This window comes from Lontra canadensis, unplaced genomic scaffold (assembly GCF_010015895.1).
Source record: "Lontra canadensis isolate GAN:19392208 unplaced genomic scaffold, GSC_riverotter_1.0 scaffold18, whole genome shotgun sequence".
NCBI classification, from domain to species: domain Eukaryota; kingdom Metazoa; phylum Chordata; class Mammalia; order Carnivora; family Mustelidae; genus Lontra; species Lontra canadensis.
This window is the reverse complement of record NW_022631012.1, coordinates 5,379,227-5,401,024: the sequence shown is the minus strand read 5'-3', so window position 1 is coordinate 5,401,024 and position 21,798 is coordinate 5,379,227. Positions and strand designations below refer to the sequence as shown.

The 21,798-nt window shown below is 37.9% G+C and overlaps 1 protein-coding gene across 2 annotated transcripts in view; it reads left to right on the top strand.

Moving 5' to 3' along the window:
- Positions 1-21,494, top strand: part of UNC80 (unc-80 homolog, NALCN channel complex subunit) — a 225,382-nt gene extending 203,888 nt beyond the window's left edge. The window contains exons 59-65 of one of the 2 annotated variants that reach the window (XM_032859910.1): positions 1,203-1,382; positions 4,893-5,031; positions 7,540-7,596; positions 14,814-14,895; positions 15,796-15,907; positions 16,507-16,727; positions 17,539-21,494. In XM_032859910.1, coding sequence (XP_032715801.1) covers positions 1,203-1,382; positions 4,893-5,031; positions 7,540-7,596; positions 14,814-14,895; positions 15,796-15,907; positions 16,507-16,727; positions 17,539-17,805 — 1,058 coding nt within the window. In that variant the 3' untranslated portion in view covers positions 17,806-21,494. The remainder of the gene's footprint in view (positions 1-1,202; positions 1,383-4,892; positions 5,032-7,539; positions 7,597-14,813; positions 14,896-15,795; positions 15,908-16,506; positions 16,728-17,538) is intronic. The other variant, XM_032859911.1, reaches the window with a different exon arrangement.
- Positions 21,495-21,798: the final 304 nt, after the last annotated feature.

Here is a 21,798-nt window from a genome sequence, read left to right as displayed (position 1 = left end):
CGGTTGGACCATGTGATCAATGCCAACAAAGCAAGGGGTATCATGGGATTTTAATTTTGCTCTTCTAAACTTCTTTTTCCCAATCTTCATTTCAGTAGTGAAGCTCTTTTTTGACTAACTAGAAAAAAAGTATTGAAATGCTTGCCTTCACTTCCTTTTTGGAAAGGAGGAGAGGAATTTGTATTCTTTAAACCTCCGTTATTTGGTAGATGGTTTCATAGATGTTATTTCACTTAGTCCACACAGATGCCCGCAATGTGCATAACTGAGAGTCCGCTTAAGAAGTGAGGACACTGAGACTCGGTAGAGAATAAAGTATCTGCACCCAGAACTAGAATGATTGCTTACAAACCCTTGATCTTTTACAGATGGGGGAGGAATGGTTTAATTAGAGTTGGCAGGTTAGGAGGTCCTTTCTTTACATTATTTAAAAGATTTTCTTTTGAGGGTGCATTGTTTACTACTTACAGTTATTAACAGGATATTACTAGAAGAGAAAACAAATCATTATCTGCCATTAGAGGGCAGTCATTACCCATAAGTAGACTATCATCCGTGTGGCTTTTTTTTTCTTCCTAAAATGTACTATTGCTTCCGATGTATTTTGACAAGTACAATCTTAGTGAAATCTGCAGAATGCCTTTCAAATATTCTGCTTTATAATAAAATAACGTGACACATTCAAGGGGATATTTTGTAAGTTTATAATTTCCAAGAAAGGAGAATGCGAACACAGTTTTGATTATGTATTCTGATTTTGGTTGAGAAGTTCCTATCAGACAATGCATTTATTACTCCTACATGCTTGTGTCAGGAAGGTATATTTCTCAGTAAAATCTGCCAAGATGGAAGCTTCAATTCATGTCAAAATTATTTTGCATTCTTCTAGCCTTCACATTTGAAATTGAAAGCAATGAGAGAGGAAGCAATGTCAAAGCATTTTACATTATTAGGGGTGCTATAGTCCCCTAAGGAAACTGTTCAGTTATGAGTAAATCAATAGCCAATTCTTCTTTTTCTTTTTTAAATATCACTTCCACTTGCTATTTTATCTTAAAAAGACTGCTTATCTGGGACACACTATTTAACTGGCCTTTCCTGGAAAACACAGGTATCCTTGATACTAGGGAGGAGTTTGAAGCAAGCATTTGTTTTCTTTTGAGACACTCACCATGCTTCTCCTTTGGTCTCTCAACCCCCAGCCTACCAAGGGAAGACGTCCATCAGTACTGTAGGCACATCCACCTCTGCTTACCGCCTGAGCCTGGCCACCATGTCCCGCTCCAACACGGGCACTGGCACTGTATGGGAGCAGGACAGTGAACCCTCCCAGCAGGCTTCGCAAGACACCCTGAGTAGGACTGATGAGGAAGATGAGGAAAGTAGGTCACTCCACAGGATGGGGTAAATGTGGGGGTGGCATGTGGGACCCTGGTTGGCCATGCAAATGAGGTCTTGGGAAGGAGTTCTGCCATTCTGACTTTTTTTCAGTACTGGTCTCTGGTCATTTTTACAAAAAGGATTTAAAGTGGAATCGTGGGGCGCCTGGATGGTGGAGTCGGTTAAGTGTCTGACTCTTGGTTTCGGCTCAGGTCGTGATCTCAGAGTCGTGGCATCAAGCCCCCTATGGGGCTCTGTGCTCAGTGGGGGGTACACAGGAGATTCTCTCTCCCTCTCACTCTGCCCTCCCCACTTGTGCTCTCTCACTCTCTAAAACAAATAAATCTATAAAATAAATAAATAAATAAATAATGAAATAAAATAAAATGGAATTGTGACTGATTCCATGATTCCTACTGCCCACTCTTCTATAAATTCCTCAATTGCCTTGGTCATTTGGAAGGAATTCAGACAAAAGTAAATCTTAAGGGAACCCCTACACCTGGAGCTTATAAATTCAACCTGTTCTACGTACTCTCATTTAATTTGTACTTAAGGAACTAAGAGAAGTGTTTATTTCCCTTTCTCCTGGCACTTGCTGAGAGGATTAACTAGCACTCACATGTCCCCATCAGGCAAGGAAAACTAAGCAATGCATCTACTCAGGACTCAGAAAAGACCAGTTGGCTATACTTTCTAGAACGTAAACCAATAGGCTGTCTTGAGGGACTACAACCCAAAAGGAAAATACACCCCAAATTTGAGTCAAGAGTCTTCCCAATGATGGAGGTGATCGAGGAGCTTCTAACATTTACACATAAGATTGGAGTCCTGAAATGAGACCAGTCAAGAACGTGTTTTATATGTATGCTTAATAGGAGTAGGTTTTAAAAGTAAAGAATGAAAGTTCCAATTAAATACCACGGTCATTTAATTATTTTTATTGCCTTGATTATTTTCTAGTTGTGACTTAAAGATACTCTGAGGGGTGCCTGAGTGGCTCAGTCAGTTAGGCACCTGCCTTCAGCTCAGGTCATGATCCCAGGGTTCTGGGATAGAGCCCTACATCTGGCTCTTGCTAAGTGGGGAGCCTGCTTCTCCCTTACCCTCTGCCTGCCGCTCCCCTTCCCTGTGCTCTCTCTCTCTTTCTGTCAAATAAATAAATAAAATCTTAAAAAAAAAAAGACACTCTGGTATAACATTTATTTAACAAAGAGTGTTGTCAGTGCCTTAAGAATGAAGACAAAATCTAGGTCTTCCCCCAGAGGCTCTCCATATCAAACAACAAAAAGCCCCATTCTAAACTAAATTAGGAAAAATAGGAGTTGAGTTTGGAATTTTAATTAACTAAAATGAATGAAAGTATTTTAATTCCCTATTAGAGTTGGATGTGGAGGAGAGGAAAAGAAAAAAAAAATGCAGCCACATTTCCAGATTTGGTTTCAGGGTTAATCAGATTATGAAGTGAATGAAGATCATGTTGTCCTTCACCTGACCTACAGATACACTTGTTTCTAAATTGTCCTGCTCATGGTGCAAGGAAATACCCTTAAAATTGTAATGGGAAAACTTGAAAAATCTTGACCAAGAAAACAAAATGAGAGCGATAAGGATCAGCAGTTTTTATATTCAGTAAGTCCTAGTAATAGTTCAGAACTTTAGTAATATCTATTCTTCTCTATGCTTGAAGTAATGTCTCCCAGCAGGTTTTCTTTTTTTTTTTTTTTCTTTTTTTAATTATGGGAAATGATACCACCTATCTTTAGTAGAGCTGAATATCTTTTGTAGGTAACCTCCTAGCCAGAAGGAAGGAGATACGGAAGAAAGGTAGAGAGGAAATAAAAAGAGCTATCTCTGATTGGGAGCCCTCACTTACACCCACTGATGAGCATGCAAAATTTGGCTATTATCTCTGCTCTTAGACATCACAACCAACCCAGTGGAAACAGAGTTGCTAAAAAATGTGTGGTTTTAATGTGGGTGTGTAGTAATTTGTATGGGCTGGGTATAAAAGCCAAATGGCTGACTGCTTTCGATTAAACTATTTTCCCATTCTGTCATCAAACCCATATTAAAACCTAACCAGGTACAAGATGAGGCATAAGGAAGTATGAGAAAAAATACGTTCTCTTAGATCTTAGATCGAGGCCTATAGAGGAGATGACAGACATTTTCAATAAAGAACATTTAATAAAAGGGTGAATGGAAAGCACCATGTAATTAATCATCAAACAAATATTGAGAGGATGTGAAGTGATTTATGAGTTTAAATAGGAGGAAAAATCAGTGAGATATGGGAAAGGACTTTGTAGAAATGGCTCTATTTACGTTACCATGTTTTTCATGTTTTCAAGGCACCTTTGTTTATTCCCTTCTCTGTGAACACACCTAAGAAAAGAGAGCCATTCTATAACATGAATCAACTTCAAGTCAGTCATTAGTAACAAATTAAAATTTCTGGCACTTTTCATATACATCTTTTTGGTTTGAAAGAAGTTTCATTAGAAATATGACCACTTGGGGTATTTTAAATAAAAGATGTCAGATGACCTTGTATGGTAGCATAGGTTAACCACAATGCTACATTAATCAAAATATGTTTACTGTTCAGGGGTGCCTGGGTGGCTCAGTTGGTTATGCGTCTGACACTTGGTTTTGGCTCAGGTCATGATCTCAGGGTCATGGGATCAAGGCTTGTGTCACACTTAGAGTAGCGTCTGCTTGAGATTCTTTCCCTCTCCCTCTCCCTCTTGCTCTGTCCCTCCCACTGTTTGTGTGTGCGCTCTCTCTCTCTCTCTCTCTCTCAAATAAATAGATATATAAAACCTTTAAAAAATAAATAAAAATATGTTTACTGTTCAACAACAAACAACATTAACTCACTTAAACTGAGGCCACCTTGTCATGAATACTGTGTTAAAGCTAACTTTCATATGGATTTGAAGATACTTATTTTCATGAAGAAAATAAGACTGTATGTGTCAAGTTTAAAACTTTAAGTGGAAATAAGCATTTGTGTTTTTTTTAATTTTATAGGTTTTTAAATATTTACCCTAAAACCATCTGAAATAGTCTTGCCCTCAGCAGTCTAAAAATCATTAAATGTATTGAATATAGTTTTTCAGTGTCAAAAAAATACTTGACTCATTCAGTAACAATATTCCTTTTTGCACTATTCTCAGAATGTCTAAAAATTTTTAGCTCAGCTTTTCTGAAATCAGATGCCTCTTGTCTTTCACAAATAATTTTCTTGTAAAAATGCACAAGATGTTTACATTTATTTCATGAAGGCTGTTTGAGGGTGGGAGATGTGTGGACGTGAAAAGTTGTTTGTCCCTTTGTACAGATTAAAAACTCAGACCTTTGGGAGTCTTACATTATGATAACTTAGCTTTAGAGAGTACCCTAAGGTAGAAACCCAAGCCAAGGATGGAACCCAAGTACAAACTCTGTTTGGGTCTTCCGATTAATGTCGTAGTTTTATAACGCTGCATTCCTTTGTCCCCTATCAGATGACTCTGTAAGCATGCCCAGTGTGGTAAGTGAACAAGAAGCTTACCTCCTGAGCGCCATTGGAAGGAGGCGGTTCTCCAGCCACGTCTCTAGCATGTCTGCACCTCAGGCTGAGGTGGGCATGTTACCCAGCCAAAGGTAAAGAGCCATGGATATCTTATACTCTGCATTTGGGGGCAAAGGTAGAATTCTGAAAATTCACTTTTGTTGTTCTAAAAAGGCCAAAAGAGAAGCTGATGATCGTGTTTTTCTGTAGACCATTCAACAAAGGACTTTTCAACCAAAGTCATGCAGGCAACAGTTTGCAGAGAGTTTTCTAAGCCAGGTCCCAGTTTCTGATCCAAACATTGTTTCAACTTAAAAACTCTATAGAAGTCTTTTCTTCTGGTTGTCAAGTGACATTTTCATATTTCACCTATATCATTAGCTAAGCTAATAATGAGTACCTGGCGAGTGTGTAGGACTAGCTTGATATATGTGGTGAAGTTTAGACTTTTGGTAGGTCGCAAGTATTTAGTTGGAGGTAGTGATGCTTAACCAAGCAGAAAAGGACCTATGCCACTATGTGTGACCTTGGGCAGGTCATTTAACAGGGGCCAACAGTGCTCTTCTCTGTGAAAGAAGGAGGTCGGCTAAAGTGATCTTTACAGTACATTCTCTATAGTTCCATGATTCTGTGACTAAACACTTTAAGACATTTTCTTTATGTGTTCTCTGACCTATAAGAACATACATAAAAGTTCCAAGATATATAGATATAGATATGTACAAATATAGAAAATGATCTGATGTAAGAGTCAAAACATTGTCTTTTTCAGAGCCAATGATATTTTCACTTCAGGAACTGAATTCTTTCAAAGAGTTGGCGTTATGTGTTTTTGGCTAGCTTATTGTTTATTTTTAATATATACAGATTCAATGTGGTATACTTCATACATGGAAAATAATAAAAATCATAGCACATTCTAATGTCCAGAAAAATAAGTTTTATGCAGAAATAATTACCCTATGCCCAGATCCTTTAGCAAATAGTTCATGAACTTTACCAATGAAATAAAATTTGTGAAATAAAGTCTAACTTTGGAGAATATCAAAAACTAGGGGAAAATGACTTTAAAAATGATTAATAAGTAAATTTCATACTTGTAAGAAAGCAATATTTTATGTACTATTTGGTTAATACAAAAATTAACAATAGATAAGGGTTACTATCATTGTTAGAGATTGTTTTACCTTACCTTTTGGTAATTTACCTTTAAAAAGGAGGTCTTTTAAATAAAATGCATGAACAAAACTAGAGCTAAACTATAAAATGTCCCAAAAAAAAGGATATAAAATCATACAAGCAGTTAGTTTTGGTAACTATCAATTCATTTTTAATTGCTAGCATGTGCAAGCTTCTATCAAGGATAAAAGAAAACTGTCTAGCAATTCATGTAAAAGTTTCATTTAAATTAAGGAATTGTAGGAATTTAGCATAGAGGGGTTTTGGCGATTTACCTTAAACTAACCAGACCATCCATTCCCTTTGTACATATTCATTAAGAGGTTAAATTGTTTCAAGGGAGAAAATTTATTCTCTTGTGGATATGCTGGAAATACAGAAAAATCATATAGTTAAGCCTTTTGGTCTGAGTTATATTTTGGAAGGCTACTGAAGGTAGTAATGTGTATGTGCATTAGGGAAAGGGACCCTCTGTCTGGACACAGAAACCATTTCTATAGTGTACAATTAGGTAAACAATTGGTGGGGCAGGCACTCCATCTTTAGTTTCATTCCTTTCAATTTAATAAGTATTTATTGAGTGCCTTGTGGGTGCTTGCTTAGCCTGATGCTAGGTAGTGAAGTAGAGAGAGAAATTATGACACAATTTCTGTTCACAAATCCCAAAATCAGTTGCATCCAAATAAATCAATAAACTATTTAATTATTCGCTCACCAACCTGACAGGTTTCTTCTTTTGGCATTCAATTCAGTCCCTAGACGGTGGAGTAAGGAGGTAAATGAGAGTTCCAGGTGAATATTCTAGGGTTATCTTCCTCCCATTTGCTGTTGACTTGCATTTTCATTGCAAAATTAGCAAGGGAAGTTGAGCTCTTTCTTTGCTTTTCTTAATGGCATCAGTTCCAAAAGTTTGGTTGTGGCAATTCATGGTAAGTGGCTTTTGTGTGGTAATGTCACAACACATGAGAAAGAAGCAGTGTCCTGGTCAATGAAGAATCATGTACATAATAAGACAAATGGAAAGTAATAACCATCCAGCCAAATGGTCACCAAAGGAATGATAGTCTCATCTTCTATGGATTCATTCTACAACGCATTTCAGAGCTCATGTGTCCCTTTGGAGCTCATTTGTCCCTTTGGAGCTCATTTTTAAGTCCTAACTCTTGACCAATAAATAGATCACTCCTCAGAGAGTCGCACCCACCCAAAGTCCCTCCTCCCCCATTGCCTCGAGTCCTATGTCTTGACAAACCCAGCACAAGGTGAAATGGTTACCTGTCTCCTTTTCCTTCTTGTTCTGTTAAATTTATTTATTTATTTTTGGCTCTTGGAAGCAGAAAATTGCATGCCTTTTTTTCTTTTTCTTTTATTTGTTTGCATTTTCTTTCCCTAAATGCTTCATCTCCCTACCCCTCCTGCAGTGAACCTAATGTCCTCGATGACTCCCAGGGCCTGGCCGCCGAGGGCAGCCTCTCTAGGTACAGTGTCAACGCTACCTGTCTATTGGTGTCTGTGCTGGGAAACTAGCTGTTCCCTGTCTCCTCCGTCTCTCTGTCTCTCTGTCTCCTCTCGCCCCTTCCCACCCCCACCCCCGTCTTGATACCTATTTCCATTTATTGCCCTTTGTTGCTCATGAACACACGAGCCTGGAAGTCAAAGGTGTAGCCTCCTTCATTTTCAGTTTCAGAGCTCAATCACAAATGGCCTAAAAAGCTTACTTTAAAAAAAAAAAAAATCCGTGGAGTTCTTTTAAGGGCCTGTCCCATGGATGTCTAAAAAGTTTGATATGCTAAATGTTAATTGTATCCCATCGAATCATTCCCTCCCACACTGATATCCCTTAAGAATTGTTTTTCAGAAGCCTTTTAATACAACTCCCCATCATCAAGAAGCCCCTTATTAAATCCAGACAGGTCTTTTAGTTCATAGCATGGATGGTAAGAAAACAAACAATGCTGCTATAATAAGAGATGTGATGTCGATATAATTTCTATAATTCCCTCTCTTTGATGCATGCCATGTGGCAAGCTATTATAGTAGCTTGTTCAAACAACACTGATAAAAAGAACGTCTGTCCCAGCACAAAGATGACTCCAAAACTTGCCATGAAATGTCAGACACAGACATTTCTTGGTAAGTAAGAGAAGTCTTACGATGCAGACAGTAAGAGATCTTGACTATTGGTTTAAGGAATCAGAAAGGGGGACTGCACCTTTAACACTCAGATAAACCACGTCAAACATTCCTAATCTTATGCTGTTGATTCACCTCTCAACTAATCCTCATTAGGGGCGATGCTTCTTGTTCATTCTCACAATGCCTTAGTTCCATCTCAAGAGAAAACATTCCCTTCCAGGTCTGCGTTACATAGTGAGTACAATACGTTTATTGCTTTATCAAAAAGATGAGGAAATGTTGAGAGGCTGTTCCTGCGACAGGATATTCTTCGTTTTCTTTTTGTTTTCTTTGCATCTTGTTCAGATTTCACATTTTCTTCAGCAAATGAAAATGGGAAATTTAGTCCATCATCAGGTGTATCATTTTTTTTTTACTAGACCCATAATTCACAGCATTCATTTGTGTTTGCGAGCCCTTGCCTTGACAGATCAGTTTCTTGCTGTTGGTCAATGTGGACGTGCTGCAGAGTGCAGACTCAAGTCCATTATCAAGAGCTGTGGGGGTGTGGATGTACAACACAGTCCTCAAGATGGTTTCCCTTCATTGTTCACAGTGGTTGAAGAGATCGGAACTGAGTCTAGCACTGTGACCACTACTTTCAAAGAATGCATTTGTTTGATGCTTAAAATTACATGTGAGATAGATGAACCTCGCTTAGAAGAGAACTTCAGTGTCTCTCCGAGTGTGAAAAAGATTAAGCCCTTTGTTGACTTCCATTTGGCCAACTTTGTCCTAGGGCTTTTCTAATTAGGCCAAATTCTACTCTTGCTAAGTAAAAATACTAGTCCAGGTTTGGTGACAGAAGGCAGGAATTTGAGTTGATTTTTATAAACTTTCTAAAGGATTTGGACCTCTCTGGCAGGTTCAGGGTTCAAATTGCTGAACTTGGCTTGCCCTGGATCCTGCACCAGTGGGAATAAACCCAGAGTTCTTGCTACGTAAGACTGTTTCAGTGCCAAATCTATAGCTTTTATCTACAACTGAGTTAGTCAGTCATGTCAGGACTTTGGAGACTGTTTTAGACCAACTGTTGTAGATCTGTTGTTCCTGTAACTGGCAAGTTTTAGTTCTGGGTGTTACCTGCCCACACTCCGTGGTGGTCATTAAGGAAAGAGAGGACGAGGTGTTCACTTGGGTTCTAAATAATTCTGTTCATGCAGAAGCATCCCATCAGCCAGTAGCACATCCACCTTTGCCAGACCTTGCAAATTGTATTTCTTGAACTCTATCATGTCACCAAGTTCTCTTTGGAGGAGAGGAATTTTGGTATTTACTAAGGGGTGGGTTTATACAATAGGATATGCACTTATTTATATCTGGTTTCCAGACATTCTTATATTTGGCATGAAACTTCTTTATGTTGCAGACTCTTCAGATCCTACAGAAACAGTAGGGATCAACCATGGCAGTTATATTTAGCACGCATCTGAACACTCAGGACCTAAAATACACCCAAAGTAGTCCTAAGGAAAATCTGGCTCCAAACCTTAAAGAAAACCAGGAAGCAGTGTCCTGAGTGGCTCAGTTGGTTAAATGTCCGACTCTTGATCTCAGCTCAGGTCTTCAGCTCAGGGTTGTGATTTCGAGCTTTGGGATCCATGCTGGTTGTGGAGCCTACTTACAGAAAAAAAAAAAAAAAAAAAAAGAATACCAGGAATCATGCCCAAAGGAAAGTAATACACCCTGCTTCTCCCCTAACTCCCACATTTTGGCAAATGTTCTGGAGATTTGCTTTTGAAAGAGCATTTATTTTAGGTCAAAGGGAAAAGTTGGCCTGAGGGACAAATGAGGAAGAGACCAGAATAACTAGGGTGACCTGATGAATAGGTAGAAACCAATAAAAATTATGTAGACCTTTTGAAAATTTCTTTCAGGATTTTTTTTTAACCTGTACTATCTGGTTTCTTTTAAATATTTATCACAAGAGGTATCAGCCTTCTAGAAGCACCATTCTATGGAGCAAAGATTCTTTCTTTTGGAAATTAACACATTAAAATAGTATCCCATCCTCTTCTGTTGAAGAACTATTACTCTTAGAGGCATATAAACTCACTGCAGATGTTCCCTCCCTGTTCCTGCCCCCAGCTACACACACTGTCCATCGTGTTTTCTCCAGAAGAATTAGACATACAGAAGTTACTCAAGCACTTAGCCTGGATGTTTATACTTGAAAATCAGATTTTGTTCGAACACGTTAGAATACTTTGAAAGACAGGAATTGACAATCAATTCTTATTTAAAAAAAAAAAAAGAGATTATAATGTTATTTGATTTTGTAAGGGTAGTTTTAATCCCAATGAAAAATAAGAATGTGGCTCAAGTTTGAACAAGACTATGTAGCCTGGGTGAGACAAAATAAAAATAACCTATTTAGTAGAACCCATATCATGATCATCCACATTTCCAAAGCATGAAAACTTGGCAAGTCCATTCCTAGTACTTAGAAAAATATTTAAACCTTTCTCGTGTAACTGAGAATGACTGGCTAAGAAAATGTGTGTTGTGATACACAGATATGTCCTTTGCCAATGCTGCCTCAGTTCTTACTGGCTATCTGAGATCCAGATTATCGTCCCTTTTTACTCTGATTCTAGCCACTAATCTCTAACTTCTGTGGAATTTAAAATGCATTTTCTGTATGTTGTTGGAGGGGGTCAGGACAGACTCCCTCAGAATCTGCCATTTTGGCATGTGGATTATTTTGAGGTGAAGGCACTTGAGACCCTGTGGCATCGAGAGAAACTTCTGTCCTTCTCTTATCCACACAGCAGACTCTATGTTGAGGGTCTTTCCCAGAATAAGGGTTATTAAACGAGATCAACTTTATCTGAGTGGACCCATCTGTATGGTAGGTAGGGCAAACATCTAATTACCAAACATCAGCTCTTCTTGTCACCCTGCAAAGTGCCTTCCTTTCTTCTGAAATCCCTACCCCAAGCCCTTCTCATTAGTTCAGAATGACATGGAGATGTCATTTTGCCTGTCTTTGGAATGTCCATGTCTATGTGGATCCTCCGTACTTAAACCTATGAAATTTGGTTTTCTCCTGTTATTCTGTCTCGTGTTAATTTGATTTTTAGTCCAGCTAGAAGGACTTCCGAGGGGACAGGAATCGTTGCTCTGCGACATTGTGGAGGCTAAGTAAATTTTAAACAATGATCTTTTATGGGGAAAGGGAAAAGTTGAATTTTGTCTCCTGTTTATTTCCCTGTTCTCTACAAATGCTTTATGGCTCCTTTGGTGCTGGCTTTATGCATTCCCATCATAAGACAGTCACTCAGGGTAAATGGCTATGCTTTGTGTCTTGTATTCCACCTCCATATTTCTCTAACCATATTAAAATTGAACCTAAAAGCACAGGTAGAGGTAATGAAAATATGAATTCATTTTCCATGTGCTAGTCTTACCTAGTGCATCCACTTAAATTTTTTATTTATGAAATATATCTATGTCTCAATATATACATTTTTGTAACTTTAGATGAATAATATGAATTATTATTACATTTTTATATATTATATTTTTATTACATTACTGAATGTCCACTTATCCACCTATCCAGTATTTTAAAAGTACCATTAGGTATGTATCTCATTTAGGAGATGCATATATATTTCTACACTACACTCCAGGCCCTCAGGCTGAAACAGAGAAAAAGAGGTAATTTGTGCCAAAAATTGTTCTCCTAACATGGTCTGAACTTCGCTAGCTTATTACTTCCTTGCATTTTGGTTAAGGTGTTTTTGTTTTTCGTAGACAGTTGAGTCAAGTTCTGACAAGCCCTAAATGCATGTCCTTCCCTCAAATCTGGATCATTGTATGGTTTGCCATAGTGATGTTTTTCAGTGACTCCAAAATACAAAGGATAATTTTAGCTTCAGTTGAGAATGTTTTATTTCCTTTTCTCTTTATTGTTTTAAGCAATTACTAACTGTGGAAAATTGACCATTTCTCATTCTCAAGATCAACATTTTCAAGAAACCAGTTTACTTTAGAGAGGCACTTAGGGCAAACACCTTGGTCTTCTCCCAGTTGGTTTTAGTACTGTACATTCTTATGGTCACAAATCGTAAATCCTACAGATGACTAAAATAGTACATGACTTGGAGAGAATTTGAAACTAAATTGAAACTACTTTTTATATGCAATTTGATATAGACCTGAGAGAAAGTAATGTGTTCTGCAAGGATTACTTCCATTTTGAACTTTTCTGGCTGTTTATTAATGTGCCCTAACTGCACATAGTTAAGCCAGACTTTGATGTCCCCAGTACATCTCTTTTGGGGAGAATATAATGTATTAGCTGGGATATGCTATTTCCAGGGACATGTTCTGTAATTTCATCTTTGATATGTGCATTCCACTGATGAAATGCTCTATCATTTATATATAGAACAGCTAATTACTGAAGCTGTAAACTTGATTCATTTCTCAGACATAAGCCTCTCTATCCATAGAGAAAATTTTGATGCTTATGATCCTCTCTCAAAATAACCATCATGAAACTACCATTATGCTTTGACATTTAACACTCCCTGAGTAACATGTATTTGTTTTCTTGCACCATTTTTTCCTCACAATCTCCTATTACTGAATTAAAAACAAGACAAGTGGACTGCCTCAATTTCATTTTCTTGGCCCAATTATTTTCAAAACATTTTATAACCCACTTCCTTTTAGCATTCTAGAAGCAATAAACTCATTACAAATAGCTAACCTAAAACAAAGAAGCATGCTATATACATCCCTTTTCATGTTCCAACCATTTTACATCAACTTAACTTCTTTTCTCGACCTTAATGGGAGGTAGGTGGTAAGTATTAACCTCCCTTTACGGCCAAGGGAACTGAGGTAACATTTAGATGTCAATGAAGAAACCATCCCAAAGAAAGCTTTGCTTGGTGTTTGGGAGAAACTTGTTTCTACTCTTGTGCATATGGTGATTGAATACTCTTTTGAACTTAAAGCACATGTTAAAATATATAATAAGGAGATGTCACTTCAAACATGCCAGCAACATAGTCTGGATTGCTTATCAGAATTTATTGCATTGTTCCTTTGAATAATTTTCCATCTTCATAGGAAGGTCACATATGTCTAAAAATAATGTATATTGATCTTTTGAACTTGATATTAAGGAGAACAAGAAAGTTTAAAAAGCATCTGTTTTGGGGACTCCTTATGGCATTTTGTACTGTGTATCCCAAATGGTATAATTATGATATAATGACATCCTTATTTCATAAAAACTTTGATATACTCCATTTGGGAATCATTGATTTTCTGCTAGTGGATATAGGAGTAAGACTTTTAAAAAATGGCAGATATGACTGTCACCCATGTGACGGTTAACCAGTTGTTAACATAACAGGGGAAACATCTGATTGTCTATCCTGCCACCAATTTCTTTCTCTATAACTACAATTAGATATTTTAGATAACTCTTTTTTTTTTAATGGAAATGAATGAATATAGTCTTTCTTTTTCCTGGACAGTTGCTGACTCCAGATTCCTCTGTGGAATATTTTACTCTAAAGACCATTTGTAGATGACTCTCCTTTTGCAAAGGCAAAACAGAAATTAATTGCCCATTAACCAAATAAGCACAATGGCATCATCCATTGGGTTACAGTGTTCTCTGGGGCACAAAACATTTCTTCTCTTCACCGTCTTTCCCATTATAAATACCTATTATACATGCATGCAGAATGAAAATGGATCATGCATCCATGAGAGTATTTTCAGCCTCACCCAACACCGAAGTAGCCACCACGGTCAGGAATCATTTTTGCATATAAAATACACGCATACACAGTAAATTTGGGGGGAGCAGCTTTTTGTTTTTATAAATTGCACAATGTGTTTGAGTGCAGCTACTCAATTGATAAGTTTCTGAGTTCTTCCGATAGCTTGATTATTTTGCCGGCCTCCTAAATCTAAAATCTTTTCCTAAAAACATTTAATTGTATACACATGTGACTATTCACTTACTCAGTGGTCACAGAGACTTCAGGCTGCAAACATGTGTTGAATGTGCCCCTTCACCCAAATGGATTCTGTGTCTGATGTGTTTGATATCTGTCCATCTTATTTTCATTTAAATTGAAATTTTAACCAAGGTGTTCCCATCCATGTGATAGAGTTGTTTGTGTTTGTTTGTCACCACCTTTTCCCTTCCCCTTGGAAAAAAAAAAATTGAGATTAGAATGTGACATCTTTAACCTTTTGGTGGCTTCCAAACCAGGGGTGTGATCGAACCAATGTTTTGTTGGATGATAGACATGGCATCAGTGACTAAAAACAAAATCTCAATTTTGACAGCTTGGGGCTACGAGGCCTCGTCCTCCCTCCCAAACCCTTGAAATCTTTCATCCCAGGGATACTTTCCCAACCTTCCTTCAAAGATAATGGTATCTTTGAAGTGACTGTTTCATAGAAGTGGTTTTGGCAAACACCCACCCGAGGACGGTCGTCTGTACCCTCTCTGCGGTCCACTAACACTGTTGATGCTTGACAGGGTGGCAAGTGTCCAGAGTGAACCTGGCCAACAGAACCTCCTCATTCAGCAGCCGTTGGGGAGGAAGAGGGGCCTGAGGCAGGTAAGCAAACCCAGAAAGGGCAGGAGAGTCATCCTATGAAACGGAAGCTCTAGTTAATTTGTAATGCCCACGTATATGAAGATCGTATTTTGCCTTCTCCCCGCCTGAAATAAGCAGTACAGAGCAACTTTAAAACGTAAGTACTTGGGGAAGCGGAGAGTTTGGCTTCTATTTTACCTTTGAGTCTTCTTATTGCTAAAGCTGATTCCTTAGTTGCATAAGCAGGCCTATAATTCTCTTTGTCCCCTGTCCAGAAACCTTCTTTCCCAACCAAACATTCGGAGCAAGGAAGATTTGAGCAAGGCCTGTTTCTCTATAGAGGCATAGACCCAGTAGACCTTTCTTCTTCATTTCAAGATTAATGATTCGGGTTAAAATCAAAATCAAAGCAAAGATCATCTTTACAGATTTCCTGAGATGGGGTCCCTTTATTCTCTACATACAAATTTAAATGAGACTTTGTACAGTCGCTTCGATTGGAGCTTCCCAACACTTACATACCAGACACTTTCTCAGCATTTGAAATTTTTTCAACAACCTCCCCTTGAGACTTAGCATGCGTTTAGCTACAACTTTTAGATGAGCAAAAGCTGATCGATAAGCAATACTTACTAATTTTGTATCCTGAAATTATCACATCGACTATTTTAAATTATGTTAATTAATGGATGGATACGTAAAGAACTAATAATTGGGAGATAGAATTGGTTAAAGGGAATGCCAGATTCAAGTACTCAGTGTTCCATATACAGAAAGAAGTTTAATTTATCAGCTACGAATACAGGTATCCATGGAAACACTTAAGGGAAAGAATACACCAGAGTCAGAATTCTCTGAACACAGTTTCCTCCCAGGCAGTTAGAGCCCTCTTGCCAGCTTTATTCTACCTATTCTCTTTAGCTAAGACGTCCTCTACTGTCACGTCAGAAGACACAGACTGAACCCAAAAACCGCCACGGGGCTCGGCTGTCAACCACTCGCAGGAGTATTCAACCTAAAACGAAGCCATCTGGTGAGGCCTCCTGTGTCCCTTCTGACTATATCATTGACTCCATGTCATGGAACTCAGTCAGGAAGGTGTGCAGACCCGGAGCTCATGCTCGGGATTAGGGAAGAAGCTTCCCAGGGCACTTTAGTGCCTTTCCTTCTTTTCACCTTTCCTACCCTATCCCGACCCCATAAGTCTAGGGAAATGGAAGAGTCCAGTGTAAGCCACGAATGCTATGAGATTTGATTCTACCAGGTTGTGTTTTCCTTACCCAAGTCAGGAACTGAGTTTGTTATATGTCTTACTGAAGACAAAGAAATGAATGATAGGAACCTTTAAGTCTTGTTGGTGGCTGTTATGAGTGATGACCAAGTTCACCTAATGCTTGATGGAAATCTTGTTTAAGCCATTTATGTAAAAATGATTTTTTCTACCCAAATTCTACTCTTTGTAAGAAGTGAAATCAAAACATATGCATAGTAGTCAAATATGCTCTTCTTTATTAACAAGCCAGCAGTGTCTTTACAAAGGAAAGCCAGGAAACACTGGTTAAAGCTAATTATTAAGCACTGGACAATATATATATTTTTTTCCCTATTTACTGCTTTACTTCTGACCTACAGCGGACCAGAAACGTTCTGTGACCTTCATTGAGGCTCAGCCGGAGCCAGCTACCACCCTTCCAGAAACACTTCCCGCCACAGGCCAGCCACAAGGCTGCAGTCCAGCCCCATCTAAGAAGCTGGAGGGAATGGGCAAACCAGTCCTCACGTCTTCCCCTGCCATTGCGGTTGCTGATCTTCACAGCCTGTCTCCCAGGCAGATGAGGGCTCTAAAGACACAGGTGAGGCTTGCCCCCTGCATACAGTGTGTCTAGGAACAATGTGGATATGCAAATTTATCCCATTTAGTGGAAGTCTGGGTCTATAACCTTTTGTTACCCAGACGGACAACAGTTCTGTTGTCATGAACAAGAACATCCATATGGTCAGGAATATATCTACTTAAGAAGGAATAAGAGAAATCTTGGGATTCTTTGTTATGAAAAACCCAAAAGAAAATATTTCACAACTAAAATAACCATTGAAAACCATGATATGACACCTGGTTGAAAGATAGTTCAATATAAAAGGAAAATAAATTTCCCCTTTGGAACCCTGTAAATAGCTGTCTCTATCCTAGGAAATGAGAGGAATCCTCTATTCCAATCTTTTTCCTCATCATTTTGATATTTTTCTTGTTGTTTTGATTTTTTTTCTTCTTCCAATTTTTATAAACAAATTCCCATAGGCCCCATGTTCTTCCCAGTGACACTTAAAGAAAGCTACGGGGCAATATTACTACACACGTTCGTAGAGTGTTTAATGGTTAACAAGCCTTGTAACATCATCAAATCTCCTTTCATCCTCACAGTCTACAAGGTAAGCAGGGCAAAAAGATACAGTCATGCTAAAGCTTAGGAAACAGGCTTGCAAGGTTGAAGGGGTCCATATAAGAACTCCCATATGGCTAAAGGATTCGTATAAGCTTGCATATGCCAAAGCTAGAGCTGGGATTGGCCGTGTGCATCCTTGCCCAGCTTCAGGTAGACAATGACATTTTTGATCCTCTTCCCTCCCACCTATCCTGCCTTTCCATGATCCTTTTGATGACAGAGTGAGCCCCTCCCCGCCGAAGAAGGAGAAAAGAAGGAGGACGTAGAAGTCCAAGGTGCTCCAGCCCACGGCCCCCTCTCTGCGCAACTCTCAGACCCTGATGAATTCACAGGCCTTGAGACATCCATCCTCCTACAGCACGGAGACACCGTCCTTCACATCAGCGAGGAACACGGCATGGAGAACCCCCTGCTGTCCAGCCAGTTCACTCTTACACCCACTGAGTTAGGGGAGACTGACAGAGACCTAGATGAGTCTCATGTTTAATTCCATATCTTGTTAAGAGTGGCAGGTGTAGGCAATATGTAGGAGGGATCGCTTTGCTAAAAGGTGAACACTTTTGCTTGGAAAAGATGAAAACACAGCACTTTACATCCAACGGGTGACACAAATCTCAGTAAATTTTGCTGCTAATGCGCACGTTTCATAAACATCTTTAAAAAAATCAATGGCTAAGATAATTTGGTTGTGTGAAGACCATAAAAACCAGGGAAGACTAAGAGGAAAGAGCCATTTCACTGCACAATGTTTATGATTCAAGAAGCCTTGAGCAGTTAAAAATATATACTATTATGGAGCTGCTTACTTAGGAATCTTAACAAATAATATGTTCTAAAAAGAGAATGCAATTTTTGAGATTACTCACATTACACATCTCATGCAAATGTTTATTTTTATAGTTTCAAAAGTATTAAATCAGGTGGCTGTATGAATAGCAATTACATAAAAATGATCAATAAGGAAAATATTAGTTTGAGAAGACTAATAAATAAGCCTGCAGCCATTTTTGCTTTGATCAACAATACAGCCATTTACAAGAAGGAAAAAAAAAATACTATTTTTAAAGCTGTGGATTTTTCAATATTTATTTTTCAACCGCCATTTACCTTGCATGTTGTAAATCAAAATGCTAATGCCCTAAGATCATTCCATTTCACAACCACATTAGACAGAAAATATTCTGAAAAAGAATCAGACATAATTTTGAATTAAGAACCTAAACAGCCAATACTATGATGAAAACTAAATGTAAATATAATAGCTAGAAAGAGATGGTATTCCTACTTCTAGCCATGACCACATCAATGCCAAGATTAGGAGATATTGGAAGATATGATTCAGTATCCTGTGCCTGCCCTTGAGGGCATATTTTCAGATATTAAGGTTATTGTTAGAATTGGGTCAATAAAATAACTTCTTCTCAATGTTAACAATTTTCCTATGATCCTTTAGACATCTACGTTTATGAGGAAAAATTATAAAGTGAGCAATCTCTTCATAGACCAGTCAGCTTGTGTATTTAATGTCAAGAAAAGCATAAAACTTAGAAGGCTCATGAGGCCTTATCTAGAGTGTTACTAATCCTGTAGTAGGGCTTGGCATCATAGTTCAAAACCGAATTTCAAAATTTTAACAGTTTACATTAGAAAACTGTTACATAACGACTAAACTTATAAAAATCCATATATGTACCTAAATTGGTGTGGGGGATGTATGCACGTGTGTGTGTGTGTGTGTGTGTGTGTGTGTGTATGCCCACGTGCATTTTTCTAGTACTCCAATTAAAGTTACAGCTTTTGATTACATTGCAATGAATTGAAAACACATTCTGTATGCTTCAACTTCAACTCTGTTGACTATGAAAAGTATGTTTATAAAGAGAGACGACCTGCTGAAGTCACCCAAATCACAAAGGAAAGTTATTTTTTCTGTCAGAATTGCTTATTAAATAGGTATTGCTTAGGTTGTGATTTATATTTTCAAATAGAATTTGGGGGTTTGGTCCCACTTACTAAGAGAATGAAAGATATCTGTGCGTTAAAGATAATGGACAAAATGACAATTTTCAAATCTAAAGCTTGAGAAAATAGAGGTGGTGTATGGCCTCCTTTCGTGTTTTACACAATTTTCAGAGTATTTACTTAATGCTGAATTAATTTTCAAGTGCAGAAATATACATATAAAGTGGTTTTATGATTCTTTCTAAGCTGATGTATTTTGCCTGTTAAAAATTATGCTGCTCAATTAGTGTTAGAGGCCTTATGTTTGGTAATTACGAGTGTCTGGGCTATATGAGTCTCTATATATGTGTGCACTTTGTTCCAGTTTTTTGATTCTTGATCCAAATTCTCCATGTATAATTGTATCAAATATTTTTTAAAAAGTAAAGGGGTCAAAGAAGGTTGTTGAATATCTGAGAATTCTAAATAACTTAATATGTACTTAAAAAGTACTGGGCTGTTTTGAACATGATGATATTGGCATGTCTGCCTTTCAGCCTGACTCCTCCACTCTAGTGTTATGGAAGTCTGTTGGAAACATTTTTAATAAGCTAAGTTGTTGCACCTTGCAAAAAAAGCCTCCACTCTGAGAAACGGGGCCTTATAGAGTGGGAATGTTTTCATACTGGGACTACTGAGGTTTTGCAGATGTGTGCATCTGTTCCATTTAAGGTGCCCTTAAATGTGTTGAATGTAATGTGTTGAATGTTCATGTGTAATTGATAAAGTATTTATATGTATGTGCATAAGATTGTCTCAAGATGTATTCTCAGGAGTACTGTTACCTGGAGTTTGAAAGAATAACTATTAAAAAAAAAACAGTTGGGGAAGATCAGAAAAAAATTCAAGATAACAATTTTTTGTAATGAAAATATTATTGAGTATATGACTAAAAATTATTGTATATGATAAATACAGATTGGTCATACTAGATTACTTCTTAAGTTTTGATGCTTAATGATATTTATCTTATTTAAAGGAAAATCAACACAGGTACCTACCACCCATGTATAAAAAATTGGACTGAACCAAGAGGTTGCTTCTTCTGAAATTATCTTTTGAGAGACCTCGGAATAAACATGTATCATCCATTATAGTGGGTATAGATTTATACTTCTTGGATTCAATTAAAGCAGTTCAAATCCTGAATACGGCATTTTCTATAACAAAACATTTTACTTTCATTTTTCAGTATTTGCTGCTTTTTATAATTCTATTAGATAAGTTATTTGATTTTTTTTCCAAAAAGGAAACTGAGTTATTGAGTGCATTGGGAGAAGTCACTGAGAACCACAGTATCAAAAGGCATAATTGGGCATGACAATAGTGAAGGTAAAAAAAAAAAAAACAAGTGTATGGTGTTTGGATGTCTGGTTAGGGCCTGTTGTACAGGCTGGTACTAACTGGCTTGCTCTTTCAGGCCTGCAAGAGAACATTAGGCTGGGTGACATCTCTCCTTTCTTTAGTATCTGTCCCGTTAGTCAGTGAAGAACATTCTTCGCTCTGCTGCCTAGCTCTAAGCCCATCTAAGATGAGACGAGGATATTTAAAGGGACCAACAGGGAAAAAGGGGTGATAAATGGAATTATAGTCCAAAATGCAAATTAAATACCCTTCCTCAAGTTATACAGGATACTTTATGAAGTCTCTGGAATTTGCTGCTATCACACCGAGTTATGCTGTTGCCCTATGACCTCATACTTCCAATTCCATGGCCTTGTCTTGGCAGTGAGCAGAAAGTCCCACTTCCTCATTACTTTAGTGGGTCTAAACTGCAGCATTTCAGAAACAAAGTTTGGTTTGACGCTCAGGACAATAAAAACAAGGGCAGAATGTATTTGGAAAAGCTTACGACAAATTTGCTTATATTATTTCAGGATAGTTTAGCATTACAGATCAATGTACCTCCATATTTTTCAATAGCCACTGTGACTGCAGGATGCAAATCCTTTATTAGCCATTTTATAGGAAAACAAAAGATTGATTACACAGCCAACTTCCCTCAGATGACTTTGAAGTCTGTTATGAATACTGAATGACCAAAGAGCATGGAAAAAAATGCATATGAATAAATACTGAAACGTTTATGAAAGATATTTATGAAAGTTATTAAGACCTCTGTGTTTGAATATGCACATATAATAAAATAAAGCTAAAAACATTCAAGATGCCTAATTAAGTTTCATTTCTCATTTCTCGACATAGGGAATAGGTTAGCTCATTCAGAAAAGTATTCAGTTTGCGTGGGTGTGCCTTGTTGTCTCTTTTTAACCCCCACAGTCTGGCTCGAAGTCACCTTTTACTTAGACACTCTCCATTTCTTCCCTCCAGCTCCAGTTGAGCTCCATTTTACTCAAGCTTTCCACCAATATCCTTCCAAATAAAGCAGGATGGGCCACTTGGGAAAATGGGTACCCAGCTTGATTTCTCTGCTCAGATTGTGACCTGCTGGAATAACTGGTAGATTTCCCGGGAGGAA